Source organism: Humulus lupulus, chromosome 9, assembly GCF_963169125.1.
Source record: "Humulus lupulus chromosome 9, drHumLupu1.1, whole genome shotgun sequence".
Taxonomy (NCBI): domain Eukaryota; kingdom Viridiplantae; phylum Streptophyta; class Magnoliopsida; order Rosales; family Cannabaceae; genus Humulus; species Humulus lupulus.
The window spans coordinates 127,184,672-127,205,110 of NC_084801.1; the positions used below are offsets into that span (position 1 = coordinate 127,184,672).

General features: G+C 36.6%; 1 protein-coding gene and 1 long non-coding RNA gene across 11 annotated transcripts; one reads left to right on the forward strand and one right to left on the reverse strand.

Moving 5' to 3' along the window:
- The first annotated feature begins 5,091 nt into the window (after positions 1–5,091).
- Positions 5,092–6,147, forward strand: LOC133800030 (uncharacterized mitochondrial protein AtMg00860-like). The gene is made up of 3 exons (XM_062238008.1): positions 5,092–5,128; positions 5,305–5,422; positions 5,844–6,147. The coding sequence occupies exons 1-3, from the start codon at positions 5,092–5,094 to the stop codon at positions 6,145–6,147; spliced, it is 459 nt and encodes a 152-aa protein (XP_062093992.1).
- A 5,669-nt stretch (positions 6,148–11,816) lies between these two features.
- Positions 11,817–20,109, reverse strand: LOC133802384 (uncharacterized). Of its 10 annotated transcripts, none has more exons than XR_009877286.1 (7): positions 19,887–20,109; positions 19,661–19,798; positions 19,505–19,560; positions 16,416–19,406; positions 14,892–15,008; positions 14,009–14,077; positions 12,560–13,522 (listed from the first exon to the last, which is right to left on the reverse strand). It is a non-coding gene; the product is annotated as an uncharacterized LOC133802384 (long non-coding RNA). The 10 variants fall into 10 exon arrangements; XR_009877287.1 differs by having other exon boundaries at positions 13,941–14,077; XR_009877289.1 differs by lacking the exons at positions 12,560–13,522; positions 14,009–14,077 and adding an exon at positions 11,817–12,047.
- Positions 20,110–20,439: the final 330 nt, after the last annotated feature.

Sequence of the window (20,439 nt, forward strand, 5' to 3'; positions counted from 1 at the left end):
CCAAGAGGGTTAATCGCAACAGAAAGTTTAATAGTAGATAAATGCAGAAAAAAAAAACAAGAATCAAGAACCAAGTGATATGCACACTAGGTTAAAAACACCTTATAGTAAGCCCAGGGAATCACTGCTTCATATAGAACCAGAAGGCTCTGATACCAATTGAAAGTGTTATACCTAACTTCTTGAATCAAGAATTGATCTACTAGAACAAAACAAACAATTTAAAGCAACGTAAAATCACACATAGAATTTTACAAGCTTCATCTGCACTGGGAACGAATTCCAGCCGACTAGTGGTTGGATCGGGTAAGATGTAACTTTCACTAAAAAATCCAATGTTAATTACAATAACCAGTTCAGAAATGAAATCAACATCTTTACAATACAAAAGTTACAGATTACCCTAAAAACTTGAATAACCACTCAAGAATAGTTTCCAAATCCCTTGGAACTTGTGAACCGAATCCCTCGATTCAAACACTCAAGATCCCCTTGAGCACGCTAGTTGAATCCCTCTACTAGCCAGATTCGAACTCCCTTTGAATCAGATCAGACCCTCCCACAACTCTGCAACAAGCTTCACCTTCAACAATGGTGAACCTACAAAAACAAAAGAAAGAAAGAAGAAACGAAGAGAGAAAAACAAGATTCCGTTTTCTCACTATGACAAACTAATAGAAAGGGGGTTAGGTTGTTAGAAACAAATTAATCTATTTATAGCAACCCTAACCACTAACTGATCAACTAAACAAGCAGCTAATAAGATTTAACACGTTTCCAATTAAAGCGACAATAGCTGACGTGTACTTATTAATCTGCAGCACACAGTAGATGTAACTAGAGACTAAGTAGTACTAACAGAGACAACATATGCAATATACAATTCAAAGACTGAACAACAAACCCTGTAGATGAAACAACACAGAAATATTTTGACATTCATATAAAAAAGGTTGTTACAGTTTTAATCAGCGTTTTAGGAGTAGAGAACATCCTTAAGGGGTTGGGAAGGGTCTAATATAGTAGATCTTAAGTTTTTGGGTGGGAAGGTGGTGGTTGTAGCCATGTCCGATGGTTGCATTGAGAGTTTCTTCACCGCCGGCGTTAATGTAGGTTGCATGCGGTGATGATGTTTAAGGCCACAGGCTGGGTGTTCTTCCACACCCCTAAGAGTTCCAGAGGTGTATTAGAAGTTGCCCTTGGGTTGGGTTCCACCTTTGGTGGGTTTGGGAGTCACGGCTGAAACTTGGGAGTCATTGTTGACCGTTTGCTTCGATCAACCACCACCGGTGGTGGTGGTGGTGGTGGTGGTGGCCGGAGGTGAGGGTCATGGTGGTGCTGGGATGATGCAGTGAACGTTGTGGGAGGTACCTATGGCTCGAAACTAGACTTGAAGAGTGCTTGCCATTCTTGGCCGTGCACAAGAAGCCATTGATGAAGGCTTTGTGCACGTGAGCACGCATGCATGGTTTGTTGTTTCTTTTGGTAACTAAGGGTTACCAATTTGTAACCAAAGGGGACAAAAAGTGGTATTTGGTCAAAAAACTTTAGAAAGTCACTGCAAGGCTTGGGATTAGGTATTCTAAGATCAAAAATCTGATTATTGAGAATTAAGGATAAAAATTCCCTAGTTAATTGTCCAAGTATAATAATTTACAAGCTAGGCTCGGGAATTATTATGTAAGCTTCAAGAAAAATTCTAGGTTTGGGAGTTAGTTTCAAAGTTTAGATTTGATGACTTAGAATCTACGAAATATTTTCAAGGACTTAGAAAATATTTTAGGGAGTACAATATTACCGATTTTAAGTCTCAAGGTCAAGAGGTGGGCTCGGGGCTCGTGAATTGGACTCGAGCATCGGAAAACGAAATTTTAAGAAATAATTGGAGTTTTGACTAGAAATTTCGAACATGGCCTAGGATAAAATTATTATTGGAAATAATAATTTTCTAAGTTGAGTTTGGGATTCTGAGAGGGGTATTATGGTCATTTTACCCCAAGGGCTCGGGTTTGGGCTAGGGTCGGGAATTTCAGTTTTGTTTTTTTTTAAATTCCCTTATATATTTTAGAATCTTAGTAAGCATAAACTAAGACATATTGTCCCAATATGATTATAGGGTCTAATCGCGATGGAAAATACTCACAAAGACATAATTCACGAAAGCTAAGGACAAGAGGTAAGGAAGTATACACCAAGAGTAACTTAGCTTGTTGTGATCTTAGTGAATTGTTTGCATGTTTGTATACTGCCGGTAAAATTCTAGTTGCTATATATATGTGTGATTATATGGCTGAATGCGCATGATAGTACCCATCTATCGGGTTTGAATGTGCTTAGTACAGTAAAGTTATCATGAATGCATGTGCAATGTTTGTGACTGTCAAGGGAAACCTTGTGAGGGTGGACCCCATGCAGCCGTGTAGTGGGGTTAGCCGTCAAGTCAGTAAAGTCATCGGGTTTTAGCGGAGTATACCCCTTTGGCACGGGAGGTGAGTATTCTCTGGGCCGCGGAGGCCACCCGGGGATCATGACCCCACAGATAACTCGATGGCTCAGTACAAGGCCTTGTGAGGGTGGATCCCCATGCAGCCGTACAGTGGGGTTATCCGCCAAGTCAGTAAGGTCATCGTGTTTTAGCAGAGTGTACCCCTTTGGTACGGGAGGTGAGTATTCTCTGGGCCGTGGAGGCCGCACGGGGATTAAGACCCCACAGATAACACGATGGCTCAGTTATATGTTTTCAGTATGTTACGCAATACTTTGACTTATGTGAATATGTTAGACGTGTTGCTCAGTTTACAGTTTCTGGATATGCATTTCTGTTATGCAAAGTTTGTTTTGGATTGTAGAATCATGAGTTGTAGCTAGCTTCCTTACTGAGCGTTATAGCTCATCAGTTACTCTGTGTGTGTAGGTAAGGGCAAAGCTTAAGGAGCAGTGCAATGAGCTGGAGGGGATTTTGCATGAAGTATGTATATTGTGAAACAACCGACCTGCAAGGTTGTGAGTGCTCTCTTAAGTTTTCCGCTGAGTCCAGTAACAGTTTTATCAATTTCATGTTTGCTAGTTTATCTAACGAAAGCCATGTGGCTACAGACTATTTCTTAAGTTACGTTTAAACTACATTTAAAAAAAAAAAAAAAAACTATGGGATCCCATCCAAATACTATTTTATATCAAAGTACTCCAATGTAAAATTTTCCAAAGTTTACTTTAAAGTTTATTTAGTTTCTAATGTCCGATTTTTACCAAAGAGTTTACCGTAAGGGTCTAGTTGACCCTGGATAGTCATAGTCGTGTTCGGTGGGTCTAGTTAAGAAAATTCGGGTCGTTACATTTGGTATCAGAGCTTACGTTACTTAGGCTCCTGTAGACCCTCACAATATGCATATGAAGATCAGAAATGCCCCAGCTACTGCACTGTAAGTATATTTCTAAGTTTTGCAAGTACTTTTGAGTTTAACCATAATTGTGGGTTTCATAATGGCTACATAATGGTGATGATGAAGATAATAGTTATGCCCGGCCGAGGATTAGGTGTTAAGGAAACTCGAGACTATTGGATTCAAAGGACTAGGGAAATGAAAATGAGCCTGAGGGTAGCTATGATGAATTCGAGAGGCTAATTAGGCATATCATGGTAGTGAACTATGTCATCCAGGAGATTAAGTGGATGAGGGGCTTACTTAAGTGTCTATAATGTTTTGAGGTTCTAATGAGCACAATCTCATGGCAGAGTGTTAGGGATGCTCTTAACTAAGCTTGGAGCGAGGTAGCTCACTTAGAAGGTTAAGCCCCAAATCAATATTCGGCTATGGGGAAGAGATTCCCTAGGATCTACTTTGAGAACATAGCCAAGAAATTTAGGTTTAACCCTTTAGGGATCAAGAAAATAAACCATAGTAAGAAGAGGTGGGTACAAGGAACCCCTAAGCTACCCAGGGGAGTGATTAGGGAGTTGTCTCCAGAATTTAGGAAAGAATACGAGGATTCATTCCCAGTCCATATGGTAGTCTATGACACCAACAGTAGTCAGGCCAGGGCTAGAATTGGGATTTAGAAGTTATTTCCTTTCCGGTCACTAGTGAGTGAACAGTGGGTTCTGTCCCTGTTCTAGGATATGTTTGCTGGATTTTTTTATGATGTTAGCCTGTTGTATTTCATTTATGTTCAGTTGATTACTTATGTATCGAAATCATGTATTAAGTTGAAGTAATATTAATGAAAAGTTGTTATGCTCTTTTCTCTTTATTATACATTGTTGTAAAATATGTTAGGTTTGAAACTCAATTTATATTATTGTTATTGTTCTTTTCGAGTATTGAGTAGAATGTGTTAGGCCTTTTTTTTGAATGGATAGAAGATTTATCGTTCATAGTTTAGGCTCTTTGGCTTAAGGATTTCGAACGAATCATGATGCCTCCACGAAGAGGTGTATGACGAGGAATGAATAGGGCTCAGGCACCAAAAACCCTGAACCCAGAAAATGCCAACATGGATGCAGCTACCCTGTTGGGAATTAATCAAGCACAATCTGAAGAGATTGCTTGTCTTTGACAAGAACTTAATCGGGTACCTAGGGTTGGAAGGCCACCAACCCAGCAAGTTGTGGAGGTGAGGCCACAACAACTTACTCAACCAGATCCGGTATACGAACATTTCCGGAAGCTGCATACTCCACCTTTCGAAGGAGGCATGGATCCTATGGAAGTTGAAGAATGGATGAGTTCTATGTAATCCATTTTTGAACTAATGCAGTTGGAAGACCGAGCTAAAGTATCATGTGCCAATTATACGCTGAAGAAGGATGCCCGCATCCGGTGGGAGAACACGAAGCTTATCCAAGATATCAGAGCTATGATATGGGCGGAGTTCGTACAAGTTTTCAACGAACAGTTTTACACTGAGTCTATCAGAGCTTCTATGATGGATGAATGTGTGAACTTGATCCAAGGAGATACTATTGTAGCCTAGTACGTGCAACAGTTCAACAGGCTGGCTAAGTGTGCTGGAGATTTAGTGGCCAACAAGGAAGCTAAGGTCGATAAGTTCATGAGAGGACTCAAGCCAATGATTGCTCGAGATGTAGAAATGGCTAGTACAGAGAAGTTCGTGTTCAAGGGAGAAAGTACGACACCCTAAACGCCAATCATCTCAGTCCTCAAGGAACGGAGGATATGATGGGAAAGAGGTTCCAAGCATTCCTGTCTAGTATAGTGGACACAACTAAGAATACGCCACAACGGCCTGAGGACATTAAAGTGGTGTGTGAGTAATCTGAGGTGTTCCCAAAAGATCTACCAGGCTTACCCCCAGATCGAGAGATCGAGTTCGTAAACGAGTTAGCACCAGAGACAACCCCTATTTCAATAGCACCGGATAGGATGGCCCCTTCAGAATTAAAGGAGTTGAAAGAACAGCTGTAAGAGCTGCTTGACAAAGGATTCATTTGACCAAGTCACTCACCATGGGGAGCTCCGGTACTATTTGTCAAGAAGAAGGATGGATCGCTGTGTATGTGCATTGACCATAGGGAACTAAATAAGGTGACGATAAAGAACAGATATCTGTTACCTAGAATTGACGATTTGTTTGACCAATTTCAAGGGGCAGCGGTATTCTCTAGGATAGATTTGAGGTTGGGATATCATCAGCTTAAGATAGAGGAAAATGATATACCCAAAACCGCTTTTAGGACTCGGTATGGACATTATGAGTTTTTAGTACTGTCATTTGGTCTAACAAACACCCTGCAGCATTCATGGATGTAATGCATAGGGTGTTCAAAGAGTATTTGGACAAGTTGTAATCGTCTTTACTGATGATATTTTGATCTATTCAAGGACAAAGGAGGAGCATGAGGATCATTTGAGAAAGACGCTCCAGAGGCTCAAAGAACAACAGGTATGTGCCAAGCTACAGAAGTGCGAGTTTTGGGTAGAGGAAGTGGTATTTTTAGGCCACAAAGTAACCAAGGACGGAGTATCAGTGGACCAAGTTAAGGTTGAGGCTGTCAAGGATTGGCCAAAACCAAAGAATGTCACTGATGTAAGAAGTTTTCTTGGTCTAGCCGGCTATTACAGGAGATTCGTGGAAGGATTCTCCAAATTGGCAATGCCACTAACAAACCTTACTCGTAAACAATAGAAGTTTGTGTGGTCTGATAAATGCGAACAAAGTTTTCAAGAGTTAAAGAAGAGATCAATTACTGCTCCAGTGTTGTGTGTACCCAAAAGCGACAAAAGTTTGTAGTCTACTGTGATGCATCCAAGATGGGTTTGGGATGTGTACTGATGCAAACCGGAAAAGTGGTGGCTTACGCGTCCAGACAACTAAAAGAATATGAACAGAGATATCCAACACACGATTTAGAGTTGGAAACTGTGATTTTTGCCTTAAAAATATGGAGACATTATCTCTACGGGGACAAATGTGAAATATACACGGACCACAAAAGCCTTAAATATTTTTTCACTCAGAAGGAGTTAAACATGAGGCAAAGGAGGTGGCTCGAGCTAGTTAAAGATCATGATTGCGAGATACTCTATCATCCTGGAAAAGCTAATGTGGTGGTTGATGCCTTAAGCCAACGAAGTCATGGTACCATTGCAGCTTTAGGGTTGGTGGAAGCTTCATTACAAAAAGAGATAGTGAAAGCTGGGACAGAAATAGTTACAAGCAAGTTAGCCAATCTCACATTGCAATCAGACCTCTTGGAAGAGATTAAAGAAAAGCAAAAATTGGATGACAATCTGGTTAAACAAGAAGCCTTGTTACAAGAAGAGAATAGTGGAAACTTCACAATGTCGGAATGCCAGATATTATGGTACAAGGGCAGGGTTTGTGTGGCTAGCGACCAAGAGGTCAAGGATAAGATTCTTGAAGAAGCACACACAACGCCTTACTCGTTGCACCCTAGCGCAACAAAGATGTACCAAGATCTTAAGTTCATGTATTGGTGGGCGGGAATGAAGAGGGACATAGCCGGGTACGTAGCCAAGTGCTTGGTTTGTCGACAAGTGAAAGCAGAACACCAAAGACCCGGTGGGTTACTGCAACTGTTACCAATACCAGTATGGAAATGGGAAGATATCGCTATGGACTTCGTGGTTGGTCTACCAGTGACTACAGAACGTCACGATGCAGTTTGGATGGTAGTGGACCGCCTTACTAAGTCAGCTCATTTTATCCCAGTGAGAATGACGTACACTATGAATCAATTTGCAAGGTTGTATATGAAAGAGATAATCAGACTCCATGGTGTACCAGTATCTATAGTTTCAGAGAAAGACCCGAGGTTCACATCAGGTTCCTGGGAAAGCTTGCAAGAGGCAATGGGTACGAAGTTGAAACTCAGCATAGCCTTTCACCTGCAAACAGACGGGCAGTCAGAAAGAACCATCCAGATACTGGAGGATATGCTGCGAGCGTGCGCCTTAGAATTCAAGGGTTCTTGGGAGGAGTACTTGTACCACATGAAATTTGCGTACAATAATAATTACCAAACAACCATCGGAATGGCCCCATACGAGATGATTTATGGCAGGAAGTGTCGCACCCTTACATTGGGATGAGATAGGAGAGAGGCGACTAGCTGGGCTAGAACTGGTGCTTGAGGTTACAAGTGTTATAGAAATAATAAGAAAGCATATGCTCACAGCTCAGAGTAGACAACAAAGTTATGTCAATGCCAAAAGGCGGGACATCGAGTTCAAGATGGGAGACAAAGTCTTCTTGAAAGTCTCGCCAACAAAAGGTGTTAAGAGGTTTGGGAAAAAAGGGAAGTTAAGTCTCAGATATATAGGTCCTTTTGAGATTCTCGAGAGGATGGGACCAGTTGCTTATCTCTTAGCCCTACCTCCCGTGTTGGCTAGTACCCACAATGCGTTTCATGTCTCCATGCTCAGAAAGTATGTGTTCGATCAGTCCCATATGCTTAGTTACGAACCGCTAGAGCTACAACCGGACTTAAGTTATGAAGTTAAACCAGTTAAGATACTGGAACAGGGAATCAAAGAGTTGAGAACTAAAAGGATACCCCTAGTTAAAGTCCTGTGGAGCAATAGCGCGGTTGAAGAATCTACTTGGGAGCTGGAGAATGACATGCGCGAGAAGTATCCCGAGATGTTTGAGTAAGAAAAATTTCGAGGACGAAATTCTTTTAAGGTGGGAAGGGTGTAATAACCCGGATTTTTTATTTATTTATTGTGTTTTATGTAAACATTGTTCTGTGAATTTTTTTTATTAAGAGTAGGAATAATAATTAAAATAATATTTGGTGAATATTATTTTAATTAATGAAGTGTGAGTTGATCGCTTTAGATAATAGTGTGGCGACTTAGATGTTAAATAAATCTAAGATGGACATCTTGTTCAAAGAGTTTAAGTACATGATTTTATGTGTTTAGAATCCACATAAAATCTTAGAATTATTTTAGACTATGATTTTGTGACTTATTCACTAGGAGTCTATGAATAATTCAAGAGGAATTTTGTGGGATTAAAATTATGATTTTATGTTGAAAGGACTCACATAATCATAGACATAATTTTATCCCAAAGTTGCATTATTTAGTGCTTAGACCATAGTTGATTTTAATTATTTTAAGCCGTGGTTTAATGCATTATTTTGGATAAAATGCATGTAACATTTCAACACATATATTATTGTGCTTCTCACGTGTGTGTCTCGGCCAACCACACAAATCAAGTTTTGGTGAGAAGTTTTTGAAAGGATCATGGGTAGTTATTAGAGGTTGGTTGAGAGGGGTGCCATGTTTCTCTCATTTTGCTCAGCCATCTTCGAAATTGAAAGGGAAACCGAGAGAGAAAAGATGAAGAACACTTGGTGTTCTTGAGAGTGTGGTACGTTCGGGTCCAAGAAGAAGAAGGCAAGGTGAGTTTTTCTTGGTTTTCTTTGGATTACGGACTTTAGACACGTCCTTAGAACCTCTGTTTTGATTGTAGATGAAAGCAAGAGAAAGAAGGGAGTGTTTTGAGAGTTCGGTGCTAGAATAGTCGGAACAAAATAACGTAAGTCCGAACCTACTTTGTGTTAATTTCTCTCTTAGATTCTGAGTTCCAAATTCATGTCAAATGGTTTTGTTGTGTTCATAGTATTTTGGACTAAGTTGAGGAGAAGAAAGAACACACCAAGAACCGGCCACAGTAAGAGGTATATATTCATAGATTTCCTTCGTAGTTTTAAGTTTCCGATTTTTCATTTTCGTTTCTTAGGATGGTGATGAATTTATGGGCTGTTATGTATGGTTTTAATCAGCGTTTTAGGACTAGAGAACATCCGTGTTGGGAAGGGTCTAATATAGTAGATCTTAAATTTTCGGGTGGGAAGGTGGTGGTTGTAGCCATGGCCGATGGTTGCATTGAGAGTTTCTTCACCGCCGGCGTTAATGGAGGTTGCAGGCAGTGATGATGTTTAAGGCCACGGGCTGGGTGTTCTTCCACACCCCTAAGAGTTCCAGAGGTGTATTAGAAGTTGCCCTTGGGTTGGGTTCCACCTTTCGTGGGTTTGGGAGTCACGGCTGAAACTTGGGAGTCATTGTTGACCGTTTGCTTCGATCAACCACCACCGGTGGTGGTGGTGGTGGTGGTGGTGGTGGTGGCCGGAGGTGAGGGTCATGGTGGTACCGGGATGGGGCAGTGAACGTTGTGGGAGGTACCTGTGCCTCGAAACTGGACTTGAAGAGTGCTTGCCATTCTTGGCCGTGCACAAGAAGCCATTGATGAAGGCTTTGTGCATGTGAGCATGCATTCATGGTATGTTGTTTCTTTAGGTAACAAATGGTTACCAATTTGTAACCAAAGGGGACAAAAAGTGGTATTTGGTTCCAAAACTTTAGAAAGTTACTGCAAGGCTTGGGATTAGGTATTCTAAGATCAAAATCTGATTATTGAGAATTAAGGATAAAAATTCCCTAGTTAATTGTCCAAGTATAATAATTTACAAGCTAGCTCGGGAATTATTATGTAAGCTTCAAGAAAAATTCTAGGTTTGGGAGTTAGTTTCAAAGTTTAGATTTGATGACTTAGAATCTACGAAATATTTTCAAGGACTTAGAAAATATTTTAGGGAGTACAATATTACCGATTTTAAGTCTCAAGGTCAAGAGGTGGGCTCGGGGCTCGTGAATTGGACTCGAGCATCGGAAAACGTAATTTTAAGAAATAATTGGAGTTTTGACTTGAAATTTCGAACATGGCCTAGGATAAAATTATTATTGGAAATAATAATTTTCTAAGTTGAGTTTGGGATTCTGAGAGGGGTATTATGGTCATTTTACCCCAAGGGCTCGAGTTTGGGCCAGGGTTGGGAATTTCAGTTTTGTTTCTTTTAAATTCCCTTATATATTTTAGAATCTTAGTAAGCATAAACTAAGACATATTGTCCCAATATGATTATAGGGTTTAAACGCGATCGGAAATACTCACAAAGACATAATTCACGAAAGCTAAGGACAAGAGGTAAGGAAGTATACACCAAGAGTAACTTAGCTTGTTGTGATCTTAGTGAATTGTTTGCATGTTTGTATACTGCCGGTTAAATTCTAGTTGCTATATTTATATGTGATTATATGGCTGGATGCGCATGATAGTACCCATCTATCAGGTTTGAATGTGCTTAGTACAGTAAAGTTATCATGAATGCATGTGCAATGTTTGTGACTGTCAAGGGAAACCTTGTGAGGGTGGACCCCATGCAGCCGTGTAGTGGGGTTAGCCGTCAAGTCAGTAAAGTCATCGGGTTTTAGCGGAGTATACCCCTTTGGCACGGGAGGTGAGTATTCTCTGGGCCGCGGAGGCCATACGGGGATCATGACCCCATAGATAACTCGATGGCTCAGTACAAGGCCTTGTGAGGGTGGATCCCCATGCAGTCGTACAGTGGGGTTATCCGCCAAGTCAGTAAGGTCATCGTGTTTTAGCGAAGTGTACCCCTTTGGTACGGGAGGTGAGTATTCTCTGGGCCGTGGAGGCCACACGGGGATTAAGACCCCACAGATAACACGATGGCTCAGTTATATGTTTTCAGTAAGTTACGCGATACTTTGACTTATGTGAATATGTTAGACGTGTTGCTCAGTTTACAGTTTCTGGATATGCATTTCTGTTATGCAAAGTTTGTTTGGGATAGTAGAATCATGAGTTGTAGCTAGCTTCCTTACTGAGCGTTATAGCTCATCAGTTACTCTGTGTGTGTAGGTAAGGGAAAAGCTTAAGGAGCAGTGCAATGAGCTGGAGGGGATTCTGTCTGAAGTATGCATACTGTGAAACAACCGACCTGCAGGGTTCACTACTACAAAAAAGACTTTTTAGGACTAGCATTGCGAGTCCTAAAAAAGTTTTTAGGACTCGCGAGGAGCGAGTCCTCTATTTGAGAGCCTTAAAAACTAAGGTTTTTTAGGACTTGCAATGTTTTAGGACTTGCGTTGAGAGTCCTAAAAACTCTTGTTGAGTGCCTTTAAGTAAGTTTGCGAGTCCTAAAAAATCGGGTTGAGTGTCTTTAAGTAATTTTTTAGGACTCGCATTGCGAGTCCTAAAAGAATGTTTTTAGGACTCGCAATGTGAGTCCTAAAAGATCCCATTGAGTGTCTTTAAATTAAGATTTTAGGACTTGCTTTGCATGCCCTTAAAAGTAAATTTTTTTTTAAAAAAAATGCAGCTACAATTTTCATTTTGATTTAAAAAAAATATATTTCCCTTTGAGAGTCCCAAATGTATTATAGTTGTATTTCACCAATAATGCATGGATCTATTCAGTGCTAAAATCTCAAGTAATTCAGAAACTTCTCAAAAGATTCATATTGCCCTCAACTTATTATCCAAAACCTTTTTACAAAACAATACATTTAATTAATTGCCTGCCAAAGATCTTATCCTATAATTCAATAATTAATAAGCATTATATACGGCAGTTACTTCGCTATATTCTTTACTGAAAAATGAAACAAGTGTTTAACGCCCAAAATGTGACAACCACTAAGCGGTGGTTGTAGTATAATCGGGCGGTCGATCCACAAGGAGGTAACCTAAAATCAAAAGATTAGTAGAAAATAACACAAAAAGTTAGTAACAAGAAATAAATAAAATTGTAAATGGAAAGAGGTTTGAGATTTTGGTATTGTATTTTTTTGATGAAATGATAAAGTGAGTTAGGTGAGATAAATGTAAGATGTAATCAAGAGTTTGAGAAGTTGAAAGATTTCAAGAATCATCCATATGCTTGCTTAGTTACTTAGTTACTTGATTTACAAAAATACACAAGTAAATAGTTCACATCCCAACATTTACTTGGAAAATCTAACATTAAAGTCCATATTCTTTTCTAACAAAAGTCCATTTGAGTTATAAAGTTCTTTACTTTAAAAGCACAAAGTTAATCTTATGAAAAATCTAAAAATGACAAAATACCCAAGGGCAATAATGCAATAGAAGATTAGACATAAAATTATGTATCAATATTACTTTTACTAATTAGAAGCACATAGAAAAAGCATGACTAATCCTATATACTATTAGTATAAGTAAATAAAGATAGAGATGAAAGAACATAAATAACTCAAATATATTACATTAAGACATAGTAAATCAAAGTAGCAAAATAACATCACTTGCATATGGAATCGTCCATAACCTTCCTAAGAAGATTAGGCCATTATGTTCATAATTCTCACAAAATTCTAAGAAGAAAATATGAGAAGAAAGTGAGTGGAAATTTTACTATAGTTTCTCTACTCTAAAAATTACATACATAATGTGAAGGAGTCCCTATTTATAAAAGGAAAAAATGACCAAAAAGAAATTAAACAACAAAATGGGATTTACAAAATAAATCTGAAATATTAATAATAAAATATGATTTTGAAAAATTAAATCTTATTATTAATATTAAGCTAGCTATTTTGGTGTATGGTCATTTTCCCCTTTTCTAAAATACCACAAAAACATGAGCTTTAAAGCTCAAAATAGCAGTTTACAAAGCCCAATACCCACAAAACATGGCTGATGACACAAGAGGATTTTGACCCATTTTCAGCCAATGAGAAACTACCACGTAGGCAGCTGGCTGGGGTGTTGATGCATTGGGCTAGCTTTGGTTCACGTTGGCGGAAAGGGAGCAAGGCTGTGGGGGTCACTTTGGATTGGGCTGCTGGAGATGGGAGCTGCCTTTGGCTGGATCTGGACACGGGCCTTTGTTTGGCCACTTGGGCTTACTGAGCAGGAGAGGCTGCTATTGAAGGAGGCTTCGCTTTGGACCTTCGGCTGAAGGAGAAAAGAGCTTAACTGATGGCAGGTGGGGATAGGTGGCGCAAGGAAGGATGATTACATTGGGTGCTGGATGAAACTGAAGAAGGCAAGTTGGCTAGGCTAGAAACGTTGGGTAGATGAGGGAGGACACGTGGCGGGCAGGGAGATGCATGTGGCTGTAGGAATGAAGGCCGAAGGAGTTGGAGGATTGGGCCAGACTGCTTTGGGCTGCTGGAACCGTAGGCCTGCATTGAGCCTGGAATGAAAAAGTGAAGTTAACTACAATAATATCATTTTTCAGCTCTCATTTTTCAAGTTTAATTCTTTTATTTTCTTTTCTATATTTTTTTCTTTTAATTAGACTCAAATGCATTATAATTCATATAAAATATTTTTAAATTAAATTAAAACTAATATTTTCCACTTAAATAATATATCATAATAAATTCAAGAAAATATTATTCAAAACTTAATTTAATTTAAACTTAAACTTGATAAAATGACATCTTTTGAGCACTAATCAACAAGCATACATGGGGTTTCCCAAGCAAGAAAAAAAAATAAGTCATTTAGTTTTTGGAGTAGAAAAAAAAAAATCTATCAACATAAGTTTTCATTCTTTAACTACTAATACATGTGTGACACCATAAAACTATATGTTCTCTCATAAATACCTCCCTCCCAGTCCCAATGGAGTGACTAATAAACCCCCTTCAATATGTGGAGGGAAAGAGAGGCATACTTGGTTTCAAATATGTATCTAAGGAAAAAAAGTTCATTCCGGAGTTGTTTGATTATTTTGTAGGCAACCCTGTATTAACACAAGTTATTAAGTCAAAAATTTCAACACTAAATAGCTTTGCAAGTTGCAATTGCCACAATTAGCAAAAAATCACTAGTTTTCATATATCTCAAGTTCATATGTTGTACTTCAAAACCAAGAGAACAAAACTAACAATTATATCCAAATTACTTCAAATTAGGCCCTACAAAAGACATAAAAAATATCAAATATCAGCTCATAAACAAAAGAACAAAATATGCCTGTACAAAAGAACTTTCAGAGACTACTCTACAAGCTTCATGTGAGGTCAGTAAGTAAATCAACGAGTGTACAGCTGTTTTATTATGTACAAAACCAAATGCCCAACTTACATAGCCAAAAATATTATTGCCATGGTCATTTCAACCACTCATATACCATAGTTCCCCTCAATGTTTCCTATCAAGTAAAGAAAATTTGACTAAAATGTAAAGAACATCAAAATAAAAAATTCTCAAGTTTTAATAACAGGACCCTTGTCCAGCTAAGAATATCGACACTTTCTCATGGCTTAAGTAGTTAGTCTTAGTTTTTTAAACTAAGGAATACATACTTGTCAACTAAAGAATATATATCTGTCAGTCTCAATTTAAAAGTGCTCAAGCTAGTTAGTTTATCAAATCACAGACATTAATAAACCAAATTACCAATCATTCATAGCACATTAGCAAATATACAATAAACAACGAGAAATTAATATACATATATACACACATATAAAGACATGCACTTTGTAAGTAATATGCATCAGATCCTAAATCCATAGTACTTAGCAAGAAAAGAAAAGATAATATAGATTTACCCAAACAACATTTCCAACCGAGATCTCTTGAAATCCAAGTCCAAGTATTCCATCAAAATTAGCAGCCATATCCAAGTATTCCATCAAAATTAGCAGCCATAAATGTGAAGCCAGGTTCTATAATTGCCTCGTTAAAATCCCAACAATAGAAATCGTACTCATTAAGTGTAACATTATATCAAGAAACAACCATATATAAATTTTATTTTATTTTAAAAACTTAAAGTTATAATGTACTAATCAAAAGATCAATTACATATATCCAAGATAAAAGAAATTTAAGTGCAAAACAAGACAGTCCACATGCTATGAAGAAATAATTTCAAACCAACATTTAAATCCCAAAGAACTTTGAGTGTCACATCTCTAGAAAAAAAATATATTGCAATTTCATAAAAACTAGTGTTTACCAAAGACAAATTCTAGCTTTTGCCACACTAAGCTATTTTCTATATCAAGCGACAAAATAAGACAGATTTTAGAGAAAGCTCCTAAACAAAAGCGGGAAGACGATTATACTAAACATTTAGATTTTGGAGCCTAATATTAAGATTATAGGATAACACTTGGGACTTTCATCAAACATGTGCTATGCAAGAAAATTGTAGAACATGCATAAATTGCTATAATGATATAATCACACAACATAATCTGACTGAGCAAAGCACAACATCAATTAAAAGAAATATACTACATGAAAATTTAACAAATACATAGGTTACAAAAAAAACATATTACATGAAAATTAAAACATAGTAAAATACACATCTTGCACTGAAAATAGAAGAAAAAGAGAAAAGCCAACATGTCACCATCTGTAGAAAATCGGACAACATATCCCCTAATTTACTAGCCTAGCCATCTATCACATTCACTCTCTTCATTTTCTTACATTGGAAAAAGGGCAGAGTAAAACAAAATCCCAATCTATTATAAATAGCATTTGTTTATTGTATAGCCAATACGACAAAGTTGGTCTCATACTTTTTGTAAGTTCCAGAAGTTTCAATTGCCAATCATCTAAAGCTCAAACACAAACAACATTTAGTATATTGATGTATATGCACAAGCAAGGGCAATTGATTCTTTCTATGACAAACTTAATCAAGCAAAATATGACATTTAATCTATTCATATCCTATACTCACATAAAAAAAAAAATTGATCTTGCTTTCTTGAATTATCACATATAACTTTTCATCATCTCAAGTCCCAGAAATAGGCATTTATTCAATAAAAATCAATACTATAAAATTCAAAAATCATATGAGAACTTTTATCAAACAGATTGTGTGTGATGTTCTATACTAAAAAGATGATCAATAATTAAATCAAACAATAATGCATAAATACATCTCAAACTATACAAGATTATCAATTAAATATAATTTTATCTTAGAGGAACCTTTCATCAAACAAATTCAAGACACACAAATAATACTTATTTTCACAATGATCCTTTGTGTCAAATAAAGCTTCACCAATCAATAAAATTCGACTCCAAAATCAATATATATACTTTACCATAATGATTTCAGCTCCAAAATTATGAGGTCTAGAAAAGTAATCGTGTGCCCCCGGCGTCTCAAGTTCCCTCGCTAGTCCACTTGCTATATCGTCATCCTTGAGCCTTCGTCGAAGTTATGAACCCAGCAAGCCACCGTCATGTAATCTTCCCAAAGCCATCACTAGCTACTGCAGTAAGGGAAACTTGCATGAATTTCACACATCACACTTCAAAATCCAATATCACAAACACCTGGTTTGCATCATAAAAAGAGAACCCAATAGATACAAGAGTCCATATATATACTCATAACTAAATTAATGCTAAGAAAGCTAACTTTCAGAACTAAATCAAACAACTTATTGCAAATAAATCATCACATACAAATAAATAAGAAACCTAAATAAAAAAGAAAGATATCAAAACTTTTGGTCAAACAAAATTTAGAAAAAGCCAAAACACAACAAGAAGAAAACTCCCCAATCCTTTGTCTTAAAATGTCCCACCGAGTGTCAATGTCAAGAGCATGAGGCAAAACAAATAACAATCCATTTTAAAGATCATATACTGTATATAATAATGCTATTTGCAAGGAAAACCCCTATTAGATAAATATATATACACACACAAGAAAATTAAGTGAAGCATTACATACCATATACCATGAAAGTTTTACCAATATTAACAACGAAAGCATCTGGGTTATGAGTAATGCCATTCATCGTCTGCAGACAGATGAATTAGTACTATATAGGTTTTGAATAGGTTGATATATACCTTGTTCAAACCTGCAAAATAATAATAACAAACAGAATTTGAAAGCTGAGAGGAGAGATGAGAGAAGTATTTGTTTCCTGAAACATAAGAGAGTATATATTGTTCATTAAGGTCCTGTGCTGCTATTGGTATTAGAGTATCTTGCCTCTTCAGTGATCAATGAATATTAATATTACTATATATTCATAACTATTTTTCAGTTATCAAAGAATATTAATATAATTAATTTATCTTGATATAAAAAAGCATATGTATATGGTTGTGAATGATAAATTTAAGACTAGTAGATATAAATATAATACATGATATTTCATATTAAGACTAAGATTGGCATTATCAAAAGATATAATAAATCTAAGAGAATCCAACAATTATCTCAGGCAAATGTAAAAAGTAAAACAAAACTGCTATTCAAAATGTCCTAAAAATGACTGTGAAAGAACAGTGAAGGCTTATATTGCCTAACAAAAGAGATTGAATTTAAACATCAAATAATTCAAACAAATATATGTATGAAGATGCTTCTCAGCATCCTAGATACTGAGACACAAGAGCTCTTCAAGTCTCTTCAACATATAATATTGGATACTGTAACAATCTCATATCACATATCAATCTGAGATCATCAACAACAAAGATACATAATAAAATGAGCTTTATAAGAATCATTACAAGACATAAAAACCAAAACAATTCATAACTAAAAGAAAACATATTGTGATTGAAACTGAAATACTTCTGATTAATATATCTTATTCAAGCTTGTTTCCAAACCAAAATTTACTACAGCTCTTAAAAAATCCCCAAAGTGAATCAATTAATTTGGCAACAGAGTGCAAGTGGTTCGACTATGTATATATGTTAAACAGACCCACTCAACCCAGTCCAGAAATCACCGGCCTCCAAACAGAAACTTAATAAACCAATAAAATACTTGACCATAACAATCAACAAGATCAAAAATCTGATCTCAACAATCTCAATAATTTTACCAAGATGAAACCCAACAAGTCTACAATGAACACTTCTACCAAATACAACATGACTAAAAAATGTCACTTCTTCTTTTACACTTTGTGGATTGAATGTTTGGAACAACACTTGCTTGAAAAAATAGGTGTGCTTGTATCCAAATTTAAATGAGGGTCCTTCATCTAAATAAGATTGTTATTTAACCCAATAAATAAATAATTGTATTGGAACTAAACATCTCTTCAGGTTCTAATTCAACTTAATATAGCATGGTAGAAATCACAACTTAGATCAAGGAGATCCACATAAAGCCCTTAAAATTCTTTTTGAACTCATACTCTATGAAAAAATATATGGCCACACATATGGTCATCTTGTAATATAGCATCTGCAACAAAGTCAAATGTCACTCAAAGATTAATTAGGCATGAGTATAATAGATAATCTTACAGAGACAACTTTATAATAAAAATGCAATGTGTAATGGAATAATATCAAAAAAGACCATCAACGAGCCTCAATTTACAAATATGCTAAGTTCCTATTAGTAATCTCAATTTACAAAAACTGTTATCCTTTCTGAAAGTTCATATGCTTATAAAAGATTTTACTTTTAGACTGCCTAAACTCTAAACTAAAGCTCTACATAGAACCCCCTAAGTTATTTTAGACTGCCTAAACTCTAAACTAAAGATCTACATTATCCTCAAACTAGTTCAACATAGAAACTAGCTCAACACAGTATATGGCAGTTCTTCATGCTAGTGTACCTTTGCACTCAGTGAAGCTAAGTAACAGCAATGAATCCAATAAAGGTTAAATTGTGCGTTATGTGTCAGCTTACAATGATTCTAACAGCACGAACCAATTTGATTGAGTATATCATAATCTTGACACATTTGTGGTGACAACTACCACATAAAGGAACACATGAAGGTTTTGAAGCAACAATACGTTTTTGTTTTTGTTTTTTTTTAAAAGAAAATTACAACTTGAAGAGAAACCCAACTGAGAATATTTAAAATATGTATTTTAATCATTTAAGAAAAGAATAGCCCAAAATTTTATCAACCTTGTCCAATGAAGTGGCATTAACATAAAGTATTTAACTAATTTAAACACCCTAGAAGAAAATAATTAAGAAATAACAAAAATATAGTTCAATTAACCAGTACACGTACAGAAAATGAAAGTTTGAAACAAAAATGTAAATATATATATGTACCAATTCCACGACTGGCACCAGTAATCCAGATAACCTGAAACAAAAGTAATAAACAAGAATCAGTATAATTCATTCACTATTAAAAAAAAAACAATTTTCCAAAAAAAGAAGAGAACTTTGAATTCAACTGACCTTATCTTCAATTTCTTAACGCTTCTCATGCCTTTTGGAAATCAAAGTAAAATCCCCTAAACAAGTTTGAAGATTAAATTTCAGTTTTAGAGCTAAATCACGACAAAACTCAAAACAATCATCAAACCTAGATGAAATCATTTGTTGAAGTACAACCTTGCCGAAGTCGAACCCGTCGCACGAACCACCCCCGCAAGCACCATCACACCCACGACCGAGCCACCCTGTAGAATCCATGACCCAACCTCCCTGTCGCACGCCCCAATCCTCAAGCCCCATCACCATGTCGCACATCTGCAACAAACAAAGAGAAGATCGGACGAGACAGTGTCTCAAAGAGAGAAAGAGAGAGTGAGGGAGCGAGATAGAGAGAGAGAGTTACCGTCAAACAATGGTGTTGCCGCATCATCCCCGTTCGAAGCCTGTCTCCTAGAGAAGCCTCTGTACGTACCCTTCCATTCATCCAAGCCTTCTTCATTTTTCGGCCATGTGAGAAAGAGAGTGAGAGATCGAGAGAGACACCTAGCATAGGAGAGAGGCGGGATGGTAACTTAGGGTAGAGAACCAATTTCAGCTGAAAACAAAGTTAAGGCGCCATTACTATTTCATTTAGCGCCATAATTTCCTTTATTATTTAGGTATTTATTAAATTAATTTATATTTTATTTTATTTTATAACTTTGAATTAATTTAAAATAGAGTATAATTATATTTTTATTTAATTGTAGAGTATAATCATACTTGTTTTTTTTTTTAAAAAAACATAGATAATTTATATGGAATTCACAAAAAAAAAAACATAGTTAAAAAAATTACAACTAATAAATTTATAGAAATTTTAAAATTATTTTACAATATTTAACCAATCAATAAAACAACACGTTTTTAACTAATACTAATTTTATAAATATGTTAAAGAATAATATAGTTAAATT